This window comes from Micrasema longulum, unplaced genomic scaffold, assembly GCF_059751315.1.
Source record: "Micrasema longulum isolate JH-2025_06_02 unplaced genomic scaffold, ASM5975131v1 h1tg001955l, whole genome shotgun sequence".
NCBI classification, from domain to species: Eukaryota; Metazoa; Arthropoda; class Insecta; order Trichoptera; family Brachycentridae; genus Micrasema; species Micrasema longulum.
The window spans coordinates 187,492-212,665 of NW_028279129.1; the positions used below are offsets into that span (position 1 = coordinate 187,492).

General features: G+C 32.7%; 3 protein-coding genes and 1 long non-coding RNA gene across 8 annotated transcripts in view; 2 read left to right on the forward strand and 2 right to left on the reverse strand.

Moving 5' to 3' along the window:
- The first annotated feature begins 6,382 nt into the window (after positions 1 to 6,382).
- Positions 6,383 to 7,871, forward strand: LOC148273423 (uncharacterized). Its single transcript, XR_015824583.1, has 2 exons — positions 6,383 to 6,448; positions 7,707 to 7,871. It is a non-coding gene; the product is annotated as an uncharacterized LOC148273423 (long non-coding RNA).
- A 2,567-nt stretch (positions 7,872 to 10,438) lies between these two features.
- On the reverse strand, positions 10,439 to 13,408 carry LOC148273424 (uncharacterized). 2 transcript variants are annotated; one of them, XM_088238731.1, is made up of 2 exons: positions 12,290 to 13,408; positions 10,439 to 10,569 (listed from the first exon to the last, which is right to left on the reverse strand). In XM_088238731.1, exons 1-2 carry the CDS (start codon positions 13,286 to 13,288, stop codon positions 10,567 to 10,569), a joined length of 1,002 nt encoding a protein of 333 aa, XP_088094857.1. In that variant the 5' UTR covers positions 13,289 to 13,408; the 3' UTR covers positions 10,439 to 10,566. The 2 variants fall into 2 exon arrangements, with proteins under 2 accessions (XP_088094857.1, XP_088094856.1); XM_088238730.1 differs by lacking the exon at positions 10,439 to 10,569 and adding an exon at positions 11,504 to 11,882.
- A 136-nt stretch (positions 13,409 to 13,544) lies between these two features.
- On the forward strand, positions 13,545 to 14,429 carry mRpS18C (mitochondrial ribosomal protein S18C). The gene is made up of 2 exons (XM_088238732.1): positions 13,545 to 13,685; positions 13,769 to 14,429. Exons 1-2 carry the CDS (start codon positions 13,643 to 13,645, stop codon positions 14,194 to 14,196), a joined length of 471 nt encoding a protein of 156 aa, XP_088094858.1. The 5' UTR covers positions 13,545 to 13,642; the 3' UTR covers positions 14,197 to 14,429.
- Positions 14,430 to 19,778: 5,349 nt separating this feature from the next.
- Positions 19,779 to 25,174, reverse strand: part of LOC148273426 (ileal sodium/bile acid cotransporter-like) — a 74,383-nt gene continuing 68,987 nt past the window's right edge. For 2 of the 4 annotated variants that reach the window (XR_015824582.1, XR_015824581.1), the window contains exons 7-10: positions 24,344 to 24,530; positions 23,063 to 23,138; positions 20,609 to 20,871; positions 19,779 to 20,556 (exon numbers count right to left, since the gene is read on the reverse strand). Coding sequence is in view for 2 of the 4 variants with exons in the window: in XM_088238728.1 (XP_088094854.1) it covers positions 20,766 to 20,871; positions 23,063 to 23,138; positions 24,344 to 24,530 (369 nt within the window). In the remaining 2 variants the exon portion in view is untranslated. Of the gene's footprint in view, positions 20,872 to 23,062; positions 23,139 to 24,343; positions 24,531 to 25,174 lie in introns of all 4 variants that reach the window. The other 2 variants (XM_088238728.1, XM_088238729.1) reach the window with 1 other exon arrangement.

Sequence of the window (25,174 nt, forward strand, 5' to 3'; positions counted from 1 at the left end):
GGTTTATAACCAACATTTTAAGTTTGTCCAAATTTGTTTTAAACAAGAACTGGATTCAACCCTCTCGGGAGTTACAAGTAGAACCCCATTTATCCAAACTCAGTCATCCAGATTGCCCAATATCTTTACAAAAATAAAGATATAATATTAAAAAATAAAAAAGAGCGCTGGGAGCCGGCGAGTTTTTTACTCACAGCAATTAACTTTTCTGGACATGACAAGTAAATTGATAACGTGATAACGTCTGACAGTCATTCATTCGGATATTATATATTACTACAATATGAAGACTATTTTATAGAAGGTAATGCAGAAGTAAATATAGGCAGAATGGTGAATGTTATGTGGTGTGTAAAGTAGCCACTTAAGCCAGCCAATGACAGGTCATAAAACTTCTATATTCCCTTCTTTAAAATGTTCTTCATCTCTGTTGTAGTACATTAAATGGTTTATTTCTAATTATATAATATTCTTGCATAAATTTTCACAAAACAATTATCATTTAAATCAATTAAATTCATTTTCACATCAATAATAACAGTTACTTTGAAGAAAATCCTTTTGAATACATAATTTATGAAGATGAACAAAATTTACAAAAATCTTAATGTTTATTTTTGTAATAAATTGAAAATGTAAATACTTACCTGGTTTTCCTGTTTAATATTACATCAATGTATAATTTCAACCTGGCTTGTTTTTACACCGTTTTCAATATGAATGAATACTAATTACTAATGATAAGTTATAGGGTAACATATCGATAAGGTGGTATTATAGATCGCACTGGGCTACTTAAAGTACTGTCTCAGTACATGCACAATTTAAATGTAAGTTTGTTCGTCTAAGGAGTAAGATAACATGAATTATGACAATAATTGATTGACAATATTTCATATTTCCACAGTTTTGCTGTTAACCTATTTGACTATAATACGTTTTGTAAAATTTCTTGGTAAATTATTATGAAGTACCTAATAACATTATTTGGAAGCACAAAATGGCACTGCATTACAAATTTTATGGTGTTGACAGTGTCATGTTGATCTTTATACTGCATAATATTCTAACGGATACATTAAATTAAATTTAGTCAATGTCAATTTGTCAATCCATCATAGTTTCAAATCATGACACATTTTGTAATACTATAAAAGAATTTGTGGAGGTTTTTATTATTAAAAAAAGATTGGAAATGTTGCGAGGATTTTTCGCCGAACACTGATTGTTTTTGTATATTTCTCTAGCTGAAAGTGTCAGTAAATTGTCAATTTTATAATTAAGTTAAATGAAACATGATTTGGTTTATGAGTTTCAGAGATGTCAATATAGGTAATTTAGTTTTTTTTTTTTTTGCTAGTTTAATTATCAATTTACTACCTATCTAAAATAATGCAGCCACACTCAGTCAGCGTTATCAACTCTACCAATTTTTACTAATTGTTTATGTATTCAGCAGGTTAAATCATAGCATACCTATTCTTATACTTACCTATGGAATGAATTTAATAAAAAAAGCTCACCATATTTTTCACTCGATGGAGGTTGGCGATGGTGAATTCCATTAAAAAATGTTTTCCTACTGAATTCATCATCTTTTTCTTTTTTCTTTTTCCACATCCGCTCCTAAGCGGAGCGTGTGGAAATCACCAGACGCCTCTGGGAAACCCTATCAAACTCTGTCAATCCCGTGTCCCTCAGTTCCATGGTGAAGATGAGGTCATCTCTATATCGTCAAAAATTAATATAGGAGGTCATCTCTATTAACCAAATTATGTGACATTTATTTTTGAATATAAAAAGAGAACTGTTTTGCCATTAAATTTACTGATGTAAATTTGCCAGGGCACAGAATTGAATGAATGTTTTGAATACACGACATTGAAGGTTTCAAAACTAGTACTAATCTCCAACAACAAAAGCAGGTGTACACAAACATCAATAATCGCCCTTTAAAACTATTTATAAACATATCAAATACATTTGAACTGATCTACACACACATCATAAAAATTATAATTTGGAAATAACCACAAAATGTCATATCTTTCAAATCGAATAGTTAAAATATTATGTACAATAATTAGACTAATGAGAAGTGCCGCTTGGGGTGAGGTTTAATACATTCTCACTAATTTTGTAATTTTGTTTTTGGATTACTTCCGGTTGTATAAAGTGTTTCTTAAATCCTCCATCTGTTTGTTTACCCATAATAAAATTAATTGGTTAACTCGCTGGCTTTTATTTCACATCCTAATTATGTTTGTGTATTAGGTATTAACATTAGTTGTGTCCGTTTTATTTCCAAATTTAAAAATGAATACTAAAATTCAAACAAAACGGTAAAGGTTATACGTCATTGGAAAGAAAATTTTCTGCTCTACAAGATATTGTTTATATATATATATTTTTTTTTCTTTAATAAAGAATATAAAAGGAAAAATAATGAAACTCACTGAACCGCGAAACCATACCCTTCGAAATGGAATGTCGAATTGACGAAAGTGAGCATTTTCGACACCTCCTTCTGTTCGCGTTCGATCGAGGGAATAAAGGAGAAAACAAATAAATCATCTCGTTCTCTTCAATTGGAAGAAAACGGACACAACTTACCGAATAATTTTGGCAGTGGTTGCGCCGATATTTTGTACTTATTAATTTTTATTTATTTTCTACTATGGTAAATATTTTAATCTACTGACCGTACGGATATGATTGCACAAATATTATGTGAAGCGTTTGTGTAAGTATGACTGCGAATGAAATGTTTTAGACTATGATATTTTTGTATCTTTTGTAAGAAAATAAAATAAAATATTATGCGGGAAGTGGATTGTATTTTTCTAGGAGATGGTTAATCCGTGAGAAGGCCAAAAAGTATGGAAAGGCCGTGTGGCCATGCAGAGCGTTGCGGTGAGAGGAACTAAGGAGACGGGTTTGGATCCCAGCAGATAAGTTAAATGAATCTCCTATCTTCCGGATCGATCTTGTTGATTTGGCTGGAGGCTGGAGATGGCTCTGGGACACTTCACTTTCTCACTTAATTCAGCGACTGTGCGGAGTTGCGGCAGCGGGAGCGGTAAGCGGTAACGCGGGTGCGGAGCGGTTGTCTCGACGAGTCGGTGGCCAATTCTTAACCAGCTACTGGGCGGATAGGTACAGGTGCGGGTGAGAATATTTATGTTAAATGTAAGTAATAGCCTAGGCAAATTAGTGAAATCAGGGGAAATAATTCGTGTAGTTTTGAAAATTGGCACACTTGTTCCTTGAGGTGTCTTGATCAACATACTCAAAATCCTCGATAGTGGCGGGTCTGCTAAGGGCGGGGGAGGGGGGAAAGGTCCCTTTTTTCAGATTTTGGGTCATATCTGGAAAACCTTAAGAAATAGCGTTAAATATATGAAGTTAAATTGCTTCTACAATAATTATTTACATAATATTTACTACGAATTAGGTTCTTTTCAATTTTACTGTAGAATTAATACTTTAGGAGCAACAGGAGGTTCAAGAATGAGAAGCGAAAAATTTAACCCGGCCGTACGTGTACGTACGTTTCATTCTTGTCTGATAATCTCCTGAATAAAATAAAACTAGACCGAATTCTTCGAGTGAAGAGCAGATGGCGTTGCTTGCTACGAATTATTTTCCCTGAATGATCATTTTTGGGCTAATTTTCTTACACTAAAAATATAAACTTAAACAAATACAAACTAATGCCACTTTCGGACAAAGGGATTTTGAGTATTATTCAATAAAAATCTATAACCTACTTCCAGTATCTATTAAAACAATAAGTAAAGAGAAAATGTTCAAAAAGGCTATAAAAAATGGATAGTGGAGCTAGGTAGAAGTAAAAAGGATCGTCTCATTCACCCAAACCAATCCTGAATCAACTGCTCCACAAATGTATAATTTATGTTATGTTTTTGTTCTTTTATTGTGCGTTTTAAACTATAAATAATATAGTTATATATTAATTAAATATAAACATAAATACGTAGTGTTTAAAACTGAAAAACATTTTGAAAATTATCTTTGTAAAATTCTTTATATATTCTCACATGTAAAAATATTTTTAAAAAAGTATATTGTCAAGTGTCCTCGACACAGGTAACCCCAGTGAAGTCACATTATTTTTATTATTTATCATTATTTACATTGGAAAAAAAATTATAAATAAATTTAAGTAAAGAATCACGTTACTTCATTATCTAATGGACTTTCATGGTGATCGGACACAATGCTGTGGGAATAATGACGTCGAATAAATTTAATTGAACTGTAACAATAAAAAAACAGCACAGATACCTATATAATTAAATTCATAAATACAATCCTGTTAGTTGAATAAGTCGATAATTCGATTTATTTTTAAGCACGCTTTTCACATTTTGAAAGTACATAAATAATTATTGTGACAGCTGCCAGCTAGTGTCATTACTATGGTAAGAAGTTGAACAGAAATAAATAATATGAACTGAGAAAATATGTATCTATATCTCTTTCCCACATGATCGTGATACGCTTTCTCTATTTATTCTAATTGTTGATTCCAGCGCATCATAGGATTATAAATTGTAATTCTACTGTCTATTTATTATACGTTAGGGACTTATGCTACGCAAATTACTTTTAACATAATATGTGATATTTTGGTTGAGTTTTCAATAGTAGAATTATTTTGATGGGGTTTTCTTGATCTAGAAAGGGTTAAATAAACTCCAATGTAAATTTTTGCCTAAAAACATTATAATTGTGTATTTCAAAAGGAAAACTTTCTACGTCACTACTAATCAATATTTTCCCCAAATAAACCTTACAGACAAAAAAGTCACAGAAGCAACCCACTTATCGTAATAGTATCCAGTACAGTACATAATTTAATTACTTATGTAAATATATCATGTTCAATGCCAAACTACCATTTGAGTTTTGACCACAGTTTTGAATGTAAATTGATTGAACTATGATGATTGATTGAATTAAATAAAATCAAATAATTTCACATTCCAAAGATAGATATAATGTCTAATGGTATTAAAACGTTAGCTTTAATTCATATCACATCGTAGTAGTATTATTACATGAAAACAATACCATTATTGAGTTAACACTCCCATATATAATTCAATATTTGAAGTAATTGGTCTGGTTAATGACACGATAGAAAATTCAAATGTCCTGGCGGATAAAGTTACTCTATTAAAATATTGCCTTTACTACAGTCAGTGTGTTCGACAGCTATGAATCGTGTTCGGAATTTTTTATACCGCAGTGAATTTATAGATGCCTTCTCACCTTTGTTTATCATTGGAAAATTGACAATGATGACACCATTTAATATAAACCAAAACGATAAAAAGATAGAAATGAAAATCAGCGTCCCATTTTTAATGGCCGCTCTTTTGGTGTTGATTCACTATACGATATCTGTCATCTATGTAGTCGTGTTTACAGAGGAAAGTGTCGGTGATTTCTTATTCACCTCGCCATTTATTCAGTTCAGTAATCAAATCAGAATTGTGTATGTATTCATGTCGATAGTAGGATTGATGGCGAACAATTTGCTAAATAAAGATAATTACGGTAAAATATTAGCTTCAGTACAGGAAATTTTCAATCTCGGGAACCTTTCGGGGTTTAAAAAGAATTACGGAAAGCTTCGTTTTTTTCATATAATGCTCTGCGTTGGCGTTGAGTTGTTCCATTTTTTGTACGTAATAATTTCCACTGGCATTTTACTATTATGGCGGCAAACGCTATCTTTCAGCATGTTATTTATTCTTCAGTTTCCGAGTGTGGCTATAGCCTGTGCCCTCACAATGTTTATCTCTTTTACGCATGTACTTTATCTCAGCTTGCAAAGTCTACACAATGAACTATTGAATTTACTTAGACAACCGACCGTATTAAGCACCGACCAACCGATAAATTCTCTCATATGCCGTTTACATCAAAACTCCCGTACAATCTACTGCAGCGAAGAAATGGGGAAAAAAATATTTTTGGATAAATTGCGATCTATTTTTCAAATCTACGATAAAATTTGCAATTGCTGTGAAATTATCAACAAATGTTTCAGTTGGAATTTACTCTTTATATTTAGTATTTCTTTTGTATCGTTTATTTACAATATTTTTTATTTATTGAGTTGCATAAGTTATCTGTGGTATGGAGGGGATATTAACCAACCAATAGGTTTACTCTTATATTCGATTCAACAATCTTCAACTAATCTTCTTGTCATCCTGCTGCCCGTGTATGGATGCTATAAATGCGATAATGAGGTTAATTAAAAATACATGTGTACATTTTGTCTTTTCCGAATTTATTGAAAGCTGTAAAACAATACTAATTCATATAATATGCTTAATTTCAGGCAAAAAATATAAAAATACTTATTGGTAAAATTATGATTCAAGAAACTGATGAAGACATTTTAAAGAGGGTATTTTTTTTTAAACTTGTAGCCTTGAAAACAATACTACTTAGAAAAATGTGTGCTGGTGTTGTAACCAATTCAATAAATATGGCGGTCGATCTCTACTAAATAAAAGATCTTTATAATAGTGGACTGTATACAATATTTATTTTAAAGCACAGTGCGCTCCGTGACGACCGAAGACTTCGAGAAAAACAAAATAGAGAGAGATTATAGCCCTTGTGCTATCTTTATATACTATGCTAATTAGTACCCACTAGAGTAACAATACTCTGGTGTGGCACTCACAAAAATCAATATGAATTTAGATTAAGAACTATTAAAGAAAAACTTAGAGGCTAAATTAGCAGTTCATAATGGAGTTCTGGTACCAACCCTAATGTATGGAAGCGAAGCATAGAGTTGGAAAAAAAGGGACGAAAGTAGACTGAATGCTGTTGAAATGCGATCCCTCAGGCGAATGTGCGGAAAAACAATGTATGATAGGTGCCCTAATGTCGAAATTAGAGCAGAATGCAAGGCTGAGTTAAGCATTATCGACAAAATTAAGAAAGGTCTTTTGCGATGGTTCGGTCATGTGGAGCGAATGAATGATGAAAGAACGGCTAAAAAGATTTATGATGCGAATGTGTCTGGTTGTAGAAGTCGAGGAAGGCCGAGAAAGACATGGCATGATCAAGTACAACAAATTCTTGAAAGTGGTCATGTGAAAAGTCGGAATAATCGACGTGCGTGCATGAGAAGATGTATGAATGTGAAGGAAGCAAAGGAAGTGTGCCAGTACAGAGTGGTGTGGCGTTCTATCCTCTCTGCCTACCCCTCCGGGGAAATGGCGTGATGGTTAGTTAGTTAGTTAAAGAAAAACTTAACACTACTTATTATTAATATTTAAAGCATGAACTTTCTAGTCAAACATTTTATTTAATGTTAGTAAATTGTAGTATATAACCACTTGCCGACTTTTCTCTGTGTACCGGTTTCGAGACGGGTGCTTATCGAAACCATAGTAGACATAGGAAGTTGGTAAGTGGTCAAAATACAATAATTTAGTAACATTTAACGCAACACTTCTTGGTAAATATAAAATTTGCTCATTTCTTGTAACTAATAAAGAATCAGTAAAAATATTCATATTTTTTAAACACCGAGTAAATTTAAAAATGATAGGAAATATTACATTATAATACCATAAAAAAGGGGTTTCCTGAACATAGCTATTTTTTTACACACAGGTATTACTTTATCAATATTTATTTTCTTTTAGCTTCACCAAATATTGTCTTACACTCTTCAAAGGACTCCTAAATTCACAGCAAATGATGTATTTACCATTGACAACACTATCCTATTTTCGGTAAGCTAGTTGTTGTAATATGAAAGCCATATGGAAAGCTTGTCATCGGTGATACTGAAATACTGCGTAACCTTCAATTGAATTTCTTGGCAGGTGAACCTAAAAAGCGTTCTGTTGACACTTTGTATCCCGGAGCCGTAAAAGCTGTAAACACGTGATTGTATAACCACGCGTCGTATCCCAGTCCCGTGTTTTCACGTGGTTTACCAGCTGTCTAAAAAAGTACATTTTATTGACATTTTTTATTTTTTTATTTTATTTTATGTTTGCACCACAGCAGGCCAGGAGGCCCAATTACAGTGGTGAATTACATCACAGTACACCCAGGCTTGAGAAAAATCACATTTTTAATTTTTGTGTTCTCACCGGGAATCGAACCCGGAACCTTCCGTCTGTGAGTCAAGCGTCTTGACCACTACACCACGGAGGCCGCCATCTAGTGACTTTTATTAGTACTTTTTCACTGCTGGTAAACGACGTGAAAATACGGGACCGGGACACAACGCGTGGTTATTGTAATAACGTGTTTACACGGCTCCGGGATACAAAGCACAAAAAAGGAGTGAGACCCTGTATATGTGCGAACATTGCAATGCGCAATGTGGCTCTCCATAAAGGCTAATGTTGGCTAAACTATCATACAAAAATAACTCATCAAATTTTTTCAAATAAATATGAGATGTGTCAATTGATTTAACCCAGTATTTTCATAATTATGACACTTTTATGAAACCATTCACAAAGCATGAAATTTCACAAAAATGGGCCGGGCACAGGGTAAATTCTATGTGTATTTGGCCGGTCTCAAAGTGTTAATATTACTTACGAATTTAGTCAACCAAAAATACAGCTAGAGTATCAAAAAAACTATCATTATTTATAGTAAAAATAGGAGTTATTCAAAACTAATGGCTTTCAGTCCCTTTAATGAATTTATTGCAGTAAAATATTTTTGCTCGCCAACAATAAATGCTACTAGGATATTTTATCCAAGTTTTATTATTCTTACATTCAAAATTTTTAAAATACGTAGAAACTTCATAATATAAGTAAGTATTTTACATGACAAAAATAAGTCTAAAACTATAAAACCATTAATATTTATATACCTAGAATCTAGATGTTTGAATAATTTTACTGTTTTATTTACAGATGATGGGATCTGCAACAACTTATCTAATAATTCTAATGCAACTTTCAGTAGATACTAAACCAACATAAGATTAAATACTTTGCATATTTTTAGAAATAGGTTTTTTAAACATTTTTAGTAATAGAATACTTAAACATTATTTTTTTAACGCGCCATGATGGTCAAAACATCGTAACCAACAGAAGCAATATTTAATATGAGAAAATTTCTTCTCAATATCAAGAAATACACTTTGGCAACCAAGTTTTGTTTTGAATGTTTATTTTATTGATATCAATAAATAGAGTTTAATTTTTCTTTTTAAATTTTATTTATTTTATTAATATAAAATACATACATTTTTACAGTTTTAACATTTCAATTTTCATACTTTTACTAAAACTAAAATCCCACCAAGTCACTTTCTGTAGCTTGTTGGTGGAGATTTATATTTATACTAACTTATAAAATACAGAAATCATCCTTCTTAGGATGGATTGCCTTAATATAAAAACTTATAAAATATTATCTACATATTTAAAAACAATAAATTAACCGATATAATTAACAGCCGGAAAGATCTGAATATGCATTAATATTTTTATTTTTTTTAAATACAAGAAAATATATGAAAAATTAAAATATTTACATACAAGCACTATTCAAATATGAACTTTTGATGATGACTCTGATGAGCCACTTTCTTATTTTGTTCTTGTTACATTGCGTGTTAAATTTAAGTTCTTTCAGCAATAAATTATAAATTAAAAATGCTAGGTACTAAATATTTGAGAGTTCTATTACCATACTTATTACATACTTTTGGTACTAACAAACCATCATTATAGGTGAAGCGTGTATTATGGTTATGTTTGAGAGGAATTTTGAAAGTATTACTATTAAATTGTTCTAAAATGATGCAAAGCCACAGGAATCCCCGAACAGGCAGAGTAAGTGTTTTGTACAGGTGAACATTATCACTTCTTTGTTCGTAAATCTTTGCTGACTGATTCTTAAAGTGTTTTCCTCGTTAATTTAAAGGAAGAAGTGTTCACTTGTAAAATATTGTTTTTGTGGGTTATGATGTTTTAGCTATCATGGCTCGATATGAAGATTAATAATAATTTGTAATTTTTTGGTTTCATTCGTAAACACGTATTTTGTTTTAAAACTAAATAAAGAAAATAGTACAAATCAACATAGTTTATTTTACATATCGTCGGTGATACCACGATACCATGTGACTATTAATTGAGGTAACCTAAAAAGTGTCACGTTAATATATTACTTACGATTTTAATCAACCAAAAATACCTCTGGAGTACCAGAAAAACTATCATTATTTAGGGTAAAAATAGCAATCATTTAAATCTCTCAAGTCCCTGCAATGAAATTATTTCATTAAAACATTTTCGATAAAAAGAACTGGTTATGCTGTATTGCAGTATCACCGATGACACGGACATCTTTTAATTCTTACTCAATCTGATAATCAATCAACTCACTTATATATGTATACTAGCAGGGTGTCAGCTAGGAAATTCGGCCTCAGTTAACAGCCTTCTGGGCCACAGGTTTACAGCTTTACAAGCCTCCGCTGACCAGCGCCGAATCTAAGTGACGTTAGCGCCTCGTCGATTACTGAAAACGGACAGGAATATACACATTTGCAAAATAATACGAGCATATAATTCTCCTCTCTCTGGTGAGAAAGTGTCTGGTTTTTTTGTGCCAACTGAACCTATGGTAGGTTCGGCTCTGCCCCTGATGGAGAACTCATATAAAACAACAACTCTTAGCTTTTCTTAGATGTACACGCAAAAGCTTCAAGTTATAGTTTAAATAATATTTTTATTGAATAATAAACGGCGCCTCCAAACCAGAACCGACCAGCTCAGAGGAAATTAACACCGATAGAAAATTCCACCAGAGAAGGGGCAACGGAAAACCACTCTGATCATTTTTTCCAGGAATCACATTTTATTTATTTTATCAAAAACATACAAAAATTCAAATACAAATTATCAAGTCCTACTGAACTGCATAAAATGCAGTTCGTCAGCATGTGCTTATAGTTAAGTTTTAATATATATATTTACATAATCTTATCTCTTAAATCCTATAACACATAAAAACTCTTATTACTATGGAAAAAAAAGACAATATGTATTCCCATGCGCATTGAAAATATGTTACATGTAGAAAAATAAAAATTTGTCCAAATAAAAAAAAAAACACAAAAAAATTTCAATATAAAAAACCACATCCAAAAAGCCAGATTTCCAGCACACGTCTTTCTCTTGAGCCTGATAATTTTTTTTGTTTTTTTATATTTAATGGGAGCATATTATACATTTTTGGTATAATGTACTAGTGTTCTTTTCCCGTATTTATTATTGAATTTAGGGAGAGCTAGTCCATCTACACTAGTGAACTGTGGCGAGTGCATCCAATAAGGAGAGTTGAGGACCTGTTTCGAGTAGCGCAGGACAGAGATGCTTTCGCTGAAGTGATCGCCAACGTCGGGAGGACCTAACAAGGCACCGGAAAAAGAACAAGAATAAAACGATCAAAATAACACTGACATTTTATTGGATAGGATAACAAACAAATACATAAATATTTAATTACAATATGTATAACAAAGCTTAAATCGTGGTGCTAACATATTTTTCATTAATTTTTTAAAGTTTTAAGGACAAGCAAATCATAAATGTATCCTTCCCTCGATCTTTCTTTACAGTCTTTTTAATGGGACATTCTACTTATGAGTTTTAAGTATTATAAAAGAGAAAAATACAGTTGCTGCGATAATTTGGGCAAAGTGAGTAAATATATCGTCATCGATAAGTCCGCCTCGTTGTGTAGTGGCTGAAGCATTCGCCAACCATTCTTGTGGTCCTGGGTTGAATTCCTGTTTAATCTGGATTACTTCATTGTTCCTGGACATGCACCTGAAGTGTAGGAAGAAACAGATGGTTGAAATATGCTGCATTTGGCTTACAAACGCAGTGCCCTAAGCACCTTTGGGTGCGGAAAAGGTAGTGATGATGATTGTTATCTTAATTACTTTTTGTCATACAATTCATGGTATCACTAAACTTGCACGTTAAATCTGTCAACAGATAGAATAATGGTAGGTACTTATAATAGATTATTCAAATGCGGATTGTTCTGGATCAAATTTAACAAGATCGTGTGGAATATGAAGCATTTTTAATAAATCTTCCATTCCCATATTATCTCTCAACTGTCCTCTTTTTCTAGATATTTCTAATAATTGTTCCAGCGCCATTTGACACCCGCCTCTCCACCCATTTATAAGTTCTTCCAGTTCTATCATACTGTGCAATTTACTTACAGAATTAGTTTTCAGGCCGTCTAGCTTCTTTTGTTTTTCTTCTATTCTTTTTTTGATCTCTTCAACGTCGTTTTTTAACATGACTTCGTCTTTGGGTGTTTTTTGGAGCTGGAGTTTGGCTTTCTTGTACGCCTTTCTTTCTATAATAGTTTTGTCTTCAAAGTCGTCATCGTCTTCATCGCTGAAACAGGATGATGTGGACTTTTGCGATGAAAGTGGACTGATGAGATTCACAACCTGAATTTTGTCATTTTTCTTCACAATTTTGAGTTTCAAACTTTCTTTTTTATTTGATTGAGAACAATCACTCACTGAAGAGTTTGACATAGTTTTCTTATTTAATGCAACAGGTTTTGGTGACTTTTTTTCATGTTTTGTTGGAGAATTAACTGGATCTGCAAGTTTGCGCTTATTTTTCGGCATCACCTTTTTGTTTACTAACACAACGCAACTTTTTAAAAGGTTTAAAGGTTCCTCGCTGCATTTTGGGGTAGTTTTTTCTAAAGCTGGCCCAACCACTTCTTCTTGGTCTGGCGTAGTCGTTCGATTATTTTCTAACTTTTTTTCTATTTTTTTTGTAACGACAGTTTTGTCGGATGACTTCAATGTCGATGGAGATTTCTCTTGTGCGGATCCTTGAACCGCTGACTCTTTTTTATTGAGTATTTTTAAAGCAACCGGAGACTTTTTATTTATTTGCGGTGGAGATGTAACAGACTTTAATGGCGAAGCTGGTTTAACCTGGGATAAATGATCGGAAGGAGATTTATTTTCTTGCAAAGGCGAAGTAGTAGATGAAATTCGTTTTCTAGTTAATCCCATTCTCCTACATGGTGTCAATAAACATTTGCTGATTCCTCCGCTGGTTCTGCTCGAATTAACACTGCTTTTATCATGATTTTCCGGTGTCAACACGGCAGTTTTAAGGGAAAAGTCATCTTGTTTTTTAGTATTTTTTGATTTAGGATACTTAACCGAAGATTTCGAAGACTTTTTCATCTTGAGATGTTATTTTTGCGTTCATAATAATAGCACAGTAAAGTGAACGGAATAAAAATTGATTTCACTTTGAAACAACTTTAATCTTTTAAAATTTTTGACGTTTAACCGCTCTTCCCACTCTCCCGGACAAAACCAAAAACGAATTTGAAAAATGAAAACGGAAAGATAAAGCCTGAAGATGGAAAATTCTATAACAAAACATAACCGTAGACTACAATAATGGTACAAAGGAATAGTGAAAAATTCTATGAATTTTACATCTGACAGTTTCTGCACCGAAACACATTCTAACCTCTAATATTATTATCAAACAATATAAAATAGTTTTTTAAACGTTTTTCCTATTGCACAATGGCTCTAGTCCTAGGGAAAACATGTCTACGGGCGTTAAGAGGTTAGTAAAATAAATATTTCGTGTTTATAGTAATTTAATTGAAGTAAAAATAGTTTATATGTATTTACAAATTATCATTTTAGGGCACCTACGCAACCCTCGCATATCGCCGGTGTTATACAAAACAGCGAGGCACGAACACAATATCGCTAATGATGTCGTAGCAGCCGTGTCAAAAGAAATAACAGACACGTCGAAAGAAGATATGCCGGTGACGCTGACGGAAAATCCTTTCGAACGAGAGAAGGAACAGTGCATTCTTTGTAAATACGACATCACTCCGAACTACAAGAACTACCGCCTTCTGTCCCAGTTCCAGAGCGCCTTCACGGGCAGAGTGTACCCTAGAAACGTGACCGGCTTGTGTAAAGCCAAGCAGGCGAAGGTGGAGGCGGAGATAATAAAAGCGCAAGGAGTGGGGTTCATGGGAATCTACACCAAGGAGCTGATATTTACAGAAGATCCTAGAATATTCGACCCTGAGCGGCCATCGCGACAACATCCGTATTAAAGGAAAATATACGCCTTGTTCTTCCATTGCACAGAGAATTATAGAAAGGTTCTTCTCCCCTATAACTGGAAATATATAATGGTGATGTACACCGAAACCTCTTTTTACACAGTTCGGAACGTATGTTCCACGCAGTATTGTGTAAAAAAGTCTTCTAAATAAATATGCAGGATAGGTTTCCTTGTAAAAAAAACAATTCCGGACAAAAAAAATAAATTATTTACCATTTATTGTACTTCGATTTTATTTAAAAATGTAATATGACAACAAAATACATTTAAAAAAAACACATCTGTGCAATCTTACAGTCGAACCTGAATATAAGAGAGCCCAAGAGACCGGGACATTTTTCTCTTATAAAGAGGTCATTCCTATATCCATGCTTTCTTTTACATAGGTTTTTTAAACATAACCAGGCTTCCTATTCTTATTATGTACAAGAGGTACAAAAAATAATACAGTGCAGGGGTCATTCCAATTCAAATCGGGTTATGGTCCCGTGGCTAGTGTCTCGGACTCACGGATCAAAGGTCCGTGGTTCGAATCCCACTCTACCCCAATTTGATTCCCATTTTCTAATAGTGAGTTATTTACAACTCACAGTTGAAAATGGCCCTCAAAATTAAATATTTGTGTAAATTATAAGAACGCAAATATTTCTTTTTACTAAAAAAAAAATTCTGTATGAAATCAACACACTAAAATAAAAAAAAATACTTCACTTTCAAAAATGATTATCTAACTATGAACTCATTAGCCTACTTTGAAATTTTGAAAATCACTTACCAAAAGTATTCTTCTTTATTTTTTATGGCCTTTTCACCTCTCAACTCAGGTGTTCTGGCCAGTGTCGAGTTTTTTGTTATTTTTACATATTTACACAAGTGTTAGTAATATAATATATACAAGTTAGTATTTAATATACATATAATAATATAACATATTTACAGCTTAACACCATTTATAGCTAGATATAATAGAATTTTAAATACATGTTTATTGGGTGGGGACTGGAGAGTAAGAATATGAATAGGGAATGGGATATTAATATCAGAGAGGTCGGATAGGAAATCAGGATAACAATCATTTATGGGGCATCCAAAAAAACATTGTTAAAATCTTCCTCATCAAGCTGACATTCGCAAATAGCAGAGTCCCGGACGTAAATCCTGAACAGGAGAACCATTGCAGCAGTGGTCCAATTCTGCATATGTTGTTCAGAATCACTTTGGAAAACCAAGGCTTTTCTGTTACATTACCAAAAGTATAAACTATTTTTAGGATTTTTTTTTTTAAATGCACTTTAAAGAAAATCATATTAAAAAATTTCAATTTTATTTTTCAAAAATAGTTTTTAAAACAAAGTATGTCGTATTGCACATCAAAAGAAAGAACATTTAAAACTGAGTAAAATGACACCAATCCTATCTCTCTGGCTTAATTAGAAAAACAGCTATGGTGATTTCAAAATATGTCCGTTAGGTTTTTTTGCGGAAACCGTTTGAGATATTTGAAAAAATTGCCATTTTTCTTAATCTCTATGAAGACAAACTTCATACCAAATTTCATCAAATTCTGAGGTGGTCAGGTTTATACCCTGTGTTGATTTGATATGGAATGACTTTACATACATGACATGTGTATGTATTAGGTAAAGAGGTACATAAAGCAATACACTTACATACATCATACAAATTGTACTGAAGTTCTGAGAACGACTCACTTCTTTTTTTCCCTTTTTTGAGCTTTTCCCGCTATCTTTTACAGAGGTTTTCGGGGGTAAAATGACAGGACCTTAAGCCAACTCTCTTTTAAAGAGGTTTCTCTTATATCCGGGTTCGACTGTATTCATTTTTGAGTGATGGTATTTGAAAGGGGAAGTGAGGTTACTGACTGCATAATAAGTGTAAACAACGAATGTCTCGAACAAGTAGAAGAATTTATGTACTGGGAAGTATGTTTTCAAGAGATGGAAAAATAAAAAAAGATATTGAAAGGAGAGTGAATATGGGAAACAAAATGAACACCGTACTAAGCACTGTAATTGCTAATAAAAATATGCCAGTCGAAGCTAAACTGGCAGTGCACAACGGAGTTTTAGTCCCAACTCTTATGTATGGAAGTGAACATGACACTGGGAGAGGAAGGATGAAAGTTGAGTGAATGCGGTTGAAATGCAATCTCTTCGACGAATGTGTGGGAAATCAATGTATGACAGGGTTACGAATGATGAAATCAGGCGAGAGTGTTAATCTGACTCAAGTATAAATGAAAAGATTAAGAAAGAGTCTATGAGATGGTTTGGTCATGTGGAACGAATGGACGACGAAAGAATGGTAAAACAAGTATATATTGCAAAAATGAACAGTAACATGAAACGGGGACGACCAAGGAAGATGTGGCATGATCAGATAAACCGAAATCTTAAGTCTGGTCATATCAAAAGCAGACAGAACCGAAGCGCATGTATGACAAGATGTATGAATGTGGAAGAAGCTAGGAATATATGCCAGGATAGACGCGTGTGGAGGTCCATTCTCTCTGCCTACCCCTACGGCGAAATGGCGTGAAGGTAGTAGTAGTAGTAGTAGACTGTATTCTCTATCATATATTATGCACCTAGTAAGCAAAAGAGCGATGTCTTCTTCCAAGAGCTCCACCGAAGACTTGGCATACCGCTGCCGCAAGTTCTTTAGCCAGGAAGTTCTCTCCCGGGCCCCCTTCTGCTCGCAATTTTGCCTTGAATATTTAGGCGTAGGATCTCATACTTCTCTGGGTGTCTTATGATGTGTCCAAAATACTGCAACCATAGAATTATAATATACCAGAAGGCGCGCACAGAATCATGTTTGCATACATCGCACTGCATCCAAAAATCTGACATCCCGCCTGCGCGCATGCATGAAGTGGCCGCGTAATGTTACCAGACTGCGAACAATTTATTTTTATAACACAAATATAAAATAATTTTGTGTATTGTTGTTATGTTTTACCAAAGCAAATATTTTACTGACTGGATTATAAAAAATAAAAAAAACAGGTACTTTTATTAGGAAAACATATTTCCCTTTTTTAATAATCATTTAGTAATTGAGTAAATTAATACCGTTTAATATTATACTAAGGTTAATTAATAGTGAGCTGGTAAAAAATCGACCACCCTGGCAATACTAACAAAATGTCTGTCTTGTTTTATTTAACCACCTGACAGATAGCAAAATAATTTAATTCTTAAATAATATTATTTGTGAATTTGCTTCTTCATTGCATCCCACCCTATTCCCATTTAATCCCATCAGTATCTTGACACTTAAAAATGACACAAAATTTTAGCAAAGTCTCCTGAGTAACTAATGGCCAAAACGTAAAACTTCTCATTTATGAGTAGTTTAGTCGGCTTCAGTTTGATGCGCGTATACAGTTTCTGGTCTATTATAATTCTTTATTTTATTGATTCTTTTTTTTAAAATTGCATTAAGTTGGAACTACACAGTAAAAAACAAAACATTTTTTATATAAATTTAATCCATCGATAAAAAAGTATTACTAGTATAATATACATAACAGTTACATTCACTGACATACAATGTTACATATAAATATTATATGTTAAACCATCTAAGTAAAATGAATGTAAGGTGAGATTTGTTCAACACAAGATCAATATTGTTAGACAGAGATATAATCTCCTAATGCCTTCTTCAATTATTGTATTCCATCACAAATCATTCAGATTTCATGTTATAATAGCCCTCAAGCATCGGAATATTTTCCTTGTTGACTTATATACTTTTTCAGTAACATATAAAATCAAAATACAATAAAATAAATGTTACCATCCTAAAATCAAGATACAGATGTTTCAAATTAATAACAACATTACATAGACTACAATAACAATTTTCTATAAATATTTTGTGACAAAACTCTATTTATTTTTGTCTTGTGGCAATACATTTTCTCTTTTCAATCATAAATAAAGCTATAAGCCAAACTTCATAACACTCTTTTAGATATTTATTTCTTCCCGAAATACTCGTAAACATACTCTCCAAACTTTTGGAATAATTTTTTAATTAATATTTTATTCCAAACAATTATAATACTGTAATAAAAAATGTTTCCAGACTCATAGAACCCCAATTTTTTTTTTCAACATCAAAATAAATATTTTATTTTAATTATAATTTTGTAAACGTTATTAATACATTCATGTTGACATATTTTCTTAAATATACCCCTCATGATAAAACAATATCTTTTTATACCACGCATTTATAAAAAATGACCGATGTATTTTTAAAGTTATAAAAACCAAAAAATGTACTTATTCTCAAATCATATTTTTATTGCATTTTTTTTCTTGTTAAAATATTTTTTTATCTCACATTTGTGGTGGCAATATCTTGTCACAATAAACATGAAATTAAAATTACCCATGGCAATATCGTGATAAAATACAAAATCATTCATACTAATGTACATTTGTAAATCGTCCTTGCATCTGGTAACATTAAAACAAAATTAAGAGACAATTTAAACAATGTACCTTTTAATGGATTTTTCTATTAATAAGAAAGAGGAAAAATACGTAATTTTATTTTGTTGAAACAAAATTGTGTAATCATAATGAGAAAAAAAATGGCTTTATAATTGTAATTGGCTTAAGTCGTATACTTGTATATAAAGACAGATATTGCCTGAGCAACGACGAAATGCTAATTTAAGTCATGGAAAAAAAATATGTAGGATACTGTTTTATCACGAGTTCATCAGTTTTTTTTCCTTATAATGGCTGTCTTTTTTCTTTGAAAATTTGTATTACATACATTATTCATCAAGTAGATTAGTATTCAAGTAGTATACCTTAACATAAAAATGTTTATAAAGTAGTATTTTTAAAACCTGTAACAAAGTTCTTAAAGAAATTCTCCGTAAAAAGGGAGCAAGGCTCATTTCAAATTTATGATATTTTATTTTATTTCAAAGTATGTAATTATGCAGAAATTATAGTCTATGGTTTATATTATACGGCAAACTTTACCGCGTTATTTTGATTTTTAACACTGGCAATTATTTGCATGGATGATTCTGCAAATAATTTGAACACATTTAGATATTTAAAATATCTACAATATACTCACTAGGTATTTTCTACACATTTAACAAGATAATAAAACACCCATTAATAGATATAACAATAGAAATTTTAGTCTTACTGAACAAGAAGTTTAAATGGGCAATACATTTCATAGTTTTAAATATGAAATAAATTAATTCATTGAAAAATGCCTTTGTTTTGTTAGTAAATGAAATATAATATAAACTTACAATAAATATTTCAAGCACCTTTAAATACATACTTGGATTTTACTGTATAAAATTGTCTTCAAAAACAGGAATTCATTAGTATATCACCATGATATGTACTTACATTGTATTGATGGGACAAATGCTTCTAACACCAAGATTAAAAAAATACAGCACAATTTTAAATTCACAAGAATGTTAGCAAAATGGAATTCTTACATTTTGTCATGATCGTAGAACGATGCATGTGATTTTTTTCAACTTTACGTGAAAACGACTGAAATTTTTTTTCGACGCTATGTCACAACTCAATAAGTACAAAAGTATTTACTTTGATACTTGGGGTCATAGAATTAAGAATAGTCCAGAAACAGCATACGCACATCAAACAAAAGGCGACTCAACTACTAATAAATGAGTAGGTTTACGTTTTGACCAATTAGTTTCATTGTAGACGTCGCTCAGTACGCAACTCCTGATTTGAATTCAACTATGCCGTGTTGTGTCCTTTTAAAGTGTAGAAATACTGCTAGGATCTTAAAGAAACAGGATGGCATCACATTTCATGTGTTATTAACAAACGAATGTTTAAGTAGCAAATGAATTACTTAAAAATTGAATTATTTTTCCATCTGTCATATTGTCGAAGAAACAAAATGGAAATTTCGTTAGTGTTGCCAGGGTAGAATTTTTTTTACCCGACTTTGCTCATTTAATAAAAGAACTAATGAAAATTAAATAACGCCGTGGGGGACATTTGAACGACATAATCTTTAAAACATCAAATATTATTTAACATGATATAAAAATATCAGTTTTGTGTCAAATAAAATTTGTTTTATATTTTAAGTTCATTAATTCAATGACTCTTATTAAATGACCCTTTATTCATCTAATCTGTTGTATCAATCAATGTTTCCGCGTGCACAATAAAATTTTAGAGAAATTAACAAATTGGTTTTTTTTACCTTACATTTGTATTATGATTATTTTTTTCCCATCAAGCAACATTACCCGGCTACTTAACGTATGCGCGCGGCGAAAGTGTGTCTAAGTGGGGGAATGATTGGACACAGTCCGATGTATTCAAATATGATTCCACGCTCCTTCTGGACTATTCTTAATTCTATGATCAAATGTAAAAGAAAGGAAATGTCTGTAATTGCGTTTCTTTAACAGAACGCTGATCGGGATTTAATATTTATATTGTAAAGTGAAGTATTTGTGTATAGTTTCTCGTTCTAATATGTATGGATTAGTCAGTATTTTTCGTCTGCAGCGATGATTTTCTCACTTGTAGTGGAGAATGGTAGAACATCGTTCTCAGCATCATATCTTTTCTTGGTCTGCTTTCTTGCTGCCAAACTGTAAAAAAAATAACATTATTAAACCTTTTTCTTAAAAATCAATCCATATTATTTTCTCAATTAAGAAGTTAATAAACTATCTTAATAGAAAAGAGTTACGAGCATTGAAATAATTATACACATAGACATGCCCTGAGCCTTCAAAAATGATGATGCCTTCAAACGTTCAGTCATGTCCGACACGTATTTAGTCGCTCTTCGACCACCAGCCAGGTGTAATGTTTAGAATGGAAACCAAAATGCCTGCTTGTGTCATGAAAACCTTTCGGGTAAACATTGTAAAAAGGATTGTGTAACTTTTCATTGGAAAAAAAATATTTATGAGTGATTAACGAAGCTTAAAATAATAAATAATAATAAACGAGGTGCTCATTAAACCCTGTCACATCCGAAACCACAATAATCAGTATGAGTAAGAAGACATGTTAGCACATTTAAATAAATTTTTAGAACGAATAAATTTTAATAAAAAAAAATCTTAAAAAAAAAGCAAATGGTTGCTTATTTCTGCAAGGGAGAAACGAGGAGGGGGAAGGGGGAGTCTGATTCACTACCGACCGCACGGCCACCCCCCCTCGCTTCCCCTTGCAAAAGTAAGCAACCGTTTGTTTTTTTAAATAGTTTATTTAAAAAAAAATCTTTGTTCTAAATATTTTTTTTAATATGCTAATATGTCTTCTTGCCCATACTGATCATCGTGGTTTCGGATGTGACAGGGTTTAAAGAACACGCTGTATAAATATTATTTTTTGTAAATGTCAAACTACGCTCAGCGGCGAAATCGCGAAGCTCTCCTTAGTTACAGGGGTGCACTGACAATAAAACATTATTATTACAGATATTATTATTTAGATAGCTATCCATTTATATGCTGACACCTTAGATAAGTGGAATAAACCCCCAGCTTTAGGTTTCACTGATTAATTAGTTTGTTTTTTGGTTAAATTCTATGACATCGTGAACAATATTCTGTGTTTACTGTATTAGTTTTATATCACCCGTGGATGGGAGGAGTGCTCTCCCGAAACTGTAGTAGTGTTCTTGTAAAATAATAAAAATTGTGTAACACTAACAACAAAGTTTTATTTTTATACTGAAGTGTTAAGAAGTGAATGCCAATTTAATTAACAATATTAAGTTTTTCATGAATCATATCAGGCAGTCGTGTGCACAGAGTTTTCAACTAGGGTAGGCAGTAGAAAAAAGTACCTTTTATATAGTATAAGTACCTAATCAATCTTACCAAACAGTTTCCTTCGCTAGTCCCATTAGTTTGAATCACTATGCTGTAGGTAGTTAATATTGAAATTACCTAGGCTACATCAAATATCCAAATAAATGATAAATTTATATGATATATTTCTAATTTTTAATATAATTTATATAATATATTGCTACGAAATCCTTCTTTTAATATTTTATATTTTCATTTATTACGGTTGCTACACTCGAAATTAAATCATTTTGGGCTCTATTTGACATTCTCGTAAATGCACTACTAGATGATTAAAAGTGATTTTCCAAGATACCGACATATTTAGCTAGCAAATCAATAAGTTCCAAAAAATTACCTTTTTTATATAATTTTTTTAAATAAACGCGAAACAAAAATACTCTCGATTGTATAATTATGACAGAAACCAATTTGAGGTTATTTATTCGACATGACTGTCTTTTATTAAATAATAATCGAAAAAAACGCTAGATGTCAGTAACGTATTCGTTTGTTCTTTCTAAAACAATGTACCTACCAACGTTCAAAAAGCACTGCCTACTAGCTTACACATACACGCGTTATTACAACTGAAATAAAACCCACACATACACATTTTGTTCCCGCATCGCGTTATGATCATTGGGAAGAAAAAGGCATTTGTAGTTCGTGCTTCTCCCGACCCAGACCGATAGCGGTGCGCTGATCGGTACAATATAATATTACTTAACCGAATTATCTCTGGCGCGTTTTTCAAATTTTAAAATTAGTTACTAATATTTTTGAAATTATTTTTTGCTATTATTTTAATAAAATTCTAGTAGGGTAGGCACTGCTTATGTGCCTTTATGGAACGCACGCCACTGGTATCAGGATCATATACGAATCAGATAGGATTTTCCGCAATTGTTTATCAAAAATGATAAAAGACAAGAGAATGTTATGAGGAGAAAGTAGTAAATGTGTTTAAACTTACCGGCTTCTAACAATCTGATAAAGCCAAATTAATACCATAGGTAATGGCGTCATTATGGCAACAGCGACGGGAACAACTGGAAACAAATACATACATCATTAATATGAAGCAACTAATTATTTCATAAATATTCTGTTGAAGAAAAAAGAGCGACAGAACAGAGAAGACTTGATAGAAAATTAATCGCCATTTCCCTAATCACACCAAATGGCACATACGTGGAGTGCGATCCGTATAGGGTCTACTTATAGGGCCTACCTTACTTGATATTCATAAAAATATTATAACTCTTTTGGAATCAATCAACCTTTTCCTTACTGTCCTACTGTGCTGTGTAGTCACTACACATGCAAAAAATGACAGATTTTAAATCGTAAAAGTGTAATATTCATCGGCAATTGCTTCAATTATTTATAGTTGAAGTCAAAAGTGATGGTATTTTTAATCTAATTGATAAAAGCATAAAAAAACGTTAATTCGTGCTCTCAGTGCGCGGAAAATAACCGCCCCCAACGAAAGCCGAGTAGCTACTAACGCAGCTAACGGGCGTCTGGGAAAAGTACAAGAAACATTGCTGTCCGCGCATGTGACGCATAAAAATTGTCTTTCTCGCTCCCAAATATACCCGTATTATCGAGAGTGAGACGTAAAGAGTGTGCGAGACAATTATATAATAGGATTACTTTTTTACTACGAATGCAACATGCGACACATTGGTAAACTTTCTGTTGTATCGGTGATATGTCAAATTTTTTATAGAACGCTTTTTATGTTCCCAATAAGCATTAATTATTTAATAAAAAAAACGTTTTTACCGATATGTAAATGTATAAGAAATGAAATACCGAAAATCTCAACCTATCATTTATTATATTTATGGAGATATTAAAGTTATTAGATGCAATGTGTACTAGCTACACATCACCGGGAAGGGAGAGTTAAAATATTTGTTTTATTAATTTGAGAAATGTACTAAATATACTAAGCTTGAGGACAGTTTACATTGCGCTATGTCAAAGTATAATAGAGTATGGGATCATAAGTTGGGGATCAGCATCTAAAACCGCACTTAATCCCCTAAAAGTAGCTCAAAAAAGAATTCTTAGGACGATGTTAAAGTTGCTAATTGTCACCAGTTCAGTATATGTGTTCGAAGCAGCAGCTGTTATGGATGTTATCCAAAATTTCATAAAATTTCATGAAAAAACATTGATAACCTACTGTTTCCTGCTAGTAAGAAGACCCTATTGCTGGTATCCTACCCCATCCGGAAAACATTACCTGTCGTAAGGTCCGCCATGGGCTGAGGCAGGGAGAAGCGGAGTAGGAAGATGGAGATCCCGGTGTTCTGGATGCCGGTCTCCAGGGCGATGGCGAGGCAGTCCTCGGGGGCCTGACCCAGAAGGCGTGCGGCTAACCAACCGACCATGTAGCCTATCCACGGGACACACATGCCGGCCACCACTATCTAAACAACAAAAATTCATAATAAAATAGTAAAATATTTTTTCAAATTTCTTAGTGAGCGTTTTTTAGAGCAGAATCAGCTTGCCCACCATTACCTAAGGTTTAATGTTTAAAAAAAACTCGATTTTTTTGCAACAAAATGAATGACCAGAATATGTTACGTACATCAAATGTTAAGGATCTGGGCGTTAGATTTGTGAGCACCCTGACATTTCATGATCACATAGAGGCAAAAAGTGGTAAATCATTGATGTTAGGATTCGTTCTACGTACTGCCGGGGTTTTCGAAAATACCCACATACTGAGAACTCTTAACAACTCCTTGGTGCGAAGTAGACTCGAGAGTGGCTCGATGATTTGGGGGCCACATGAACTGAAGTACTCTCTTATGATAGAGAAAATCTAAAAGAAGTCTCTGAGATATCTCTTCATGAGAGAGTGTGGGTATTATCCTCGGCTCTACCCGACCGAGTTTCTCCGGGGTATGCTTGGCTTCAGCAGTTTAGAGACTAGAAGGAATGTGTATTTGACTACACATTTTTATGGTCGATAATCCTGAGATTATGATGAGCATTGGTTTGTATGTTTCTGATAATTACTGAGAGCTACAGCTAAGCTGAACAACATCACTCTGGATATTGATCT

Excerpts from the sequence above, each read along its gene's own strand:
- LOC148273424 (XM_088238730.1), bottom strand. The coding sequence starts at position 13,288 with ATGAAAAAGTCTTCGAAATCTTCGGTTAAGTATCCTAAATCAAAAAAT. Across the intron at positions 11,883-12,289 it reads ACGGCCTGAAAACTAATTCT|GTGCATGTCCAGGAACAATG; the intron begins GTAAGTAAATTG and ends CCTACACTTCAG.
- mRpS18C (XM_088238732.1), top strand. The coding sequence starts at position 13,643 with ATGGCTCTAGTCCTAGGGAAAACATGTCTACGGGCGTTAAGAG. Across the intron at positions 13,686-13,768 it reads ATGTCTACGGGCGTTAAGAG|GGCACCTACGCAACCCTCGC; the intron begins GTTAGTAAAATA and ends TTATCATTTTAG.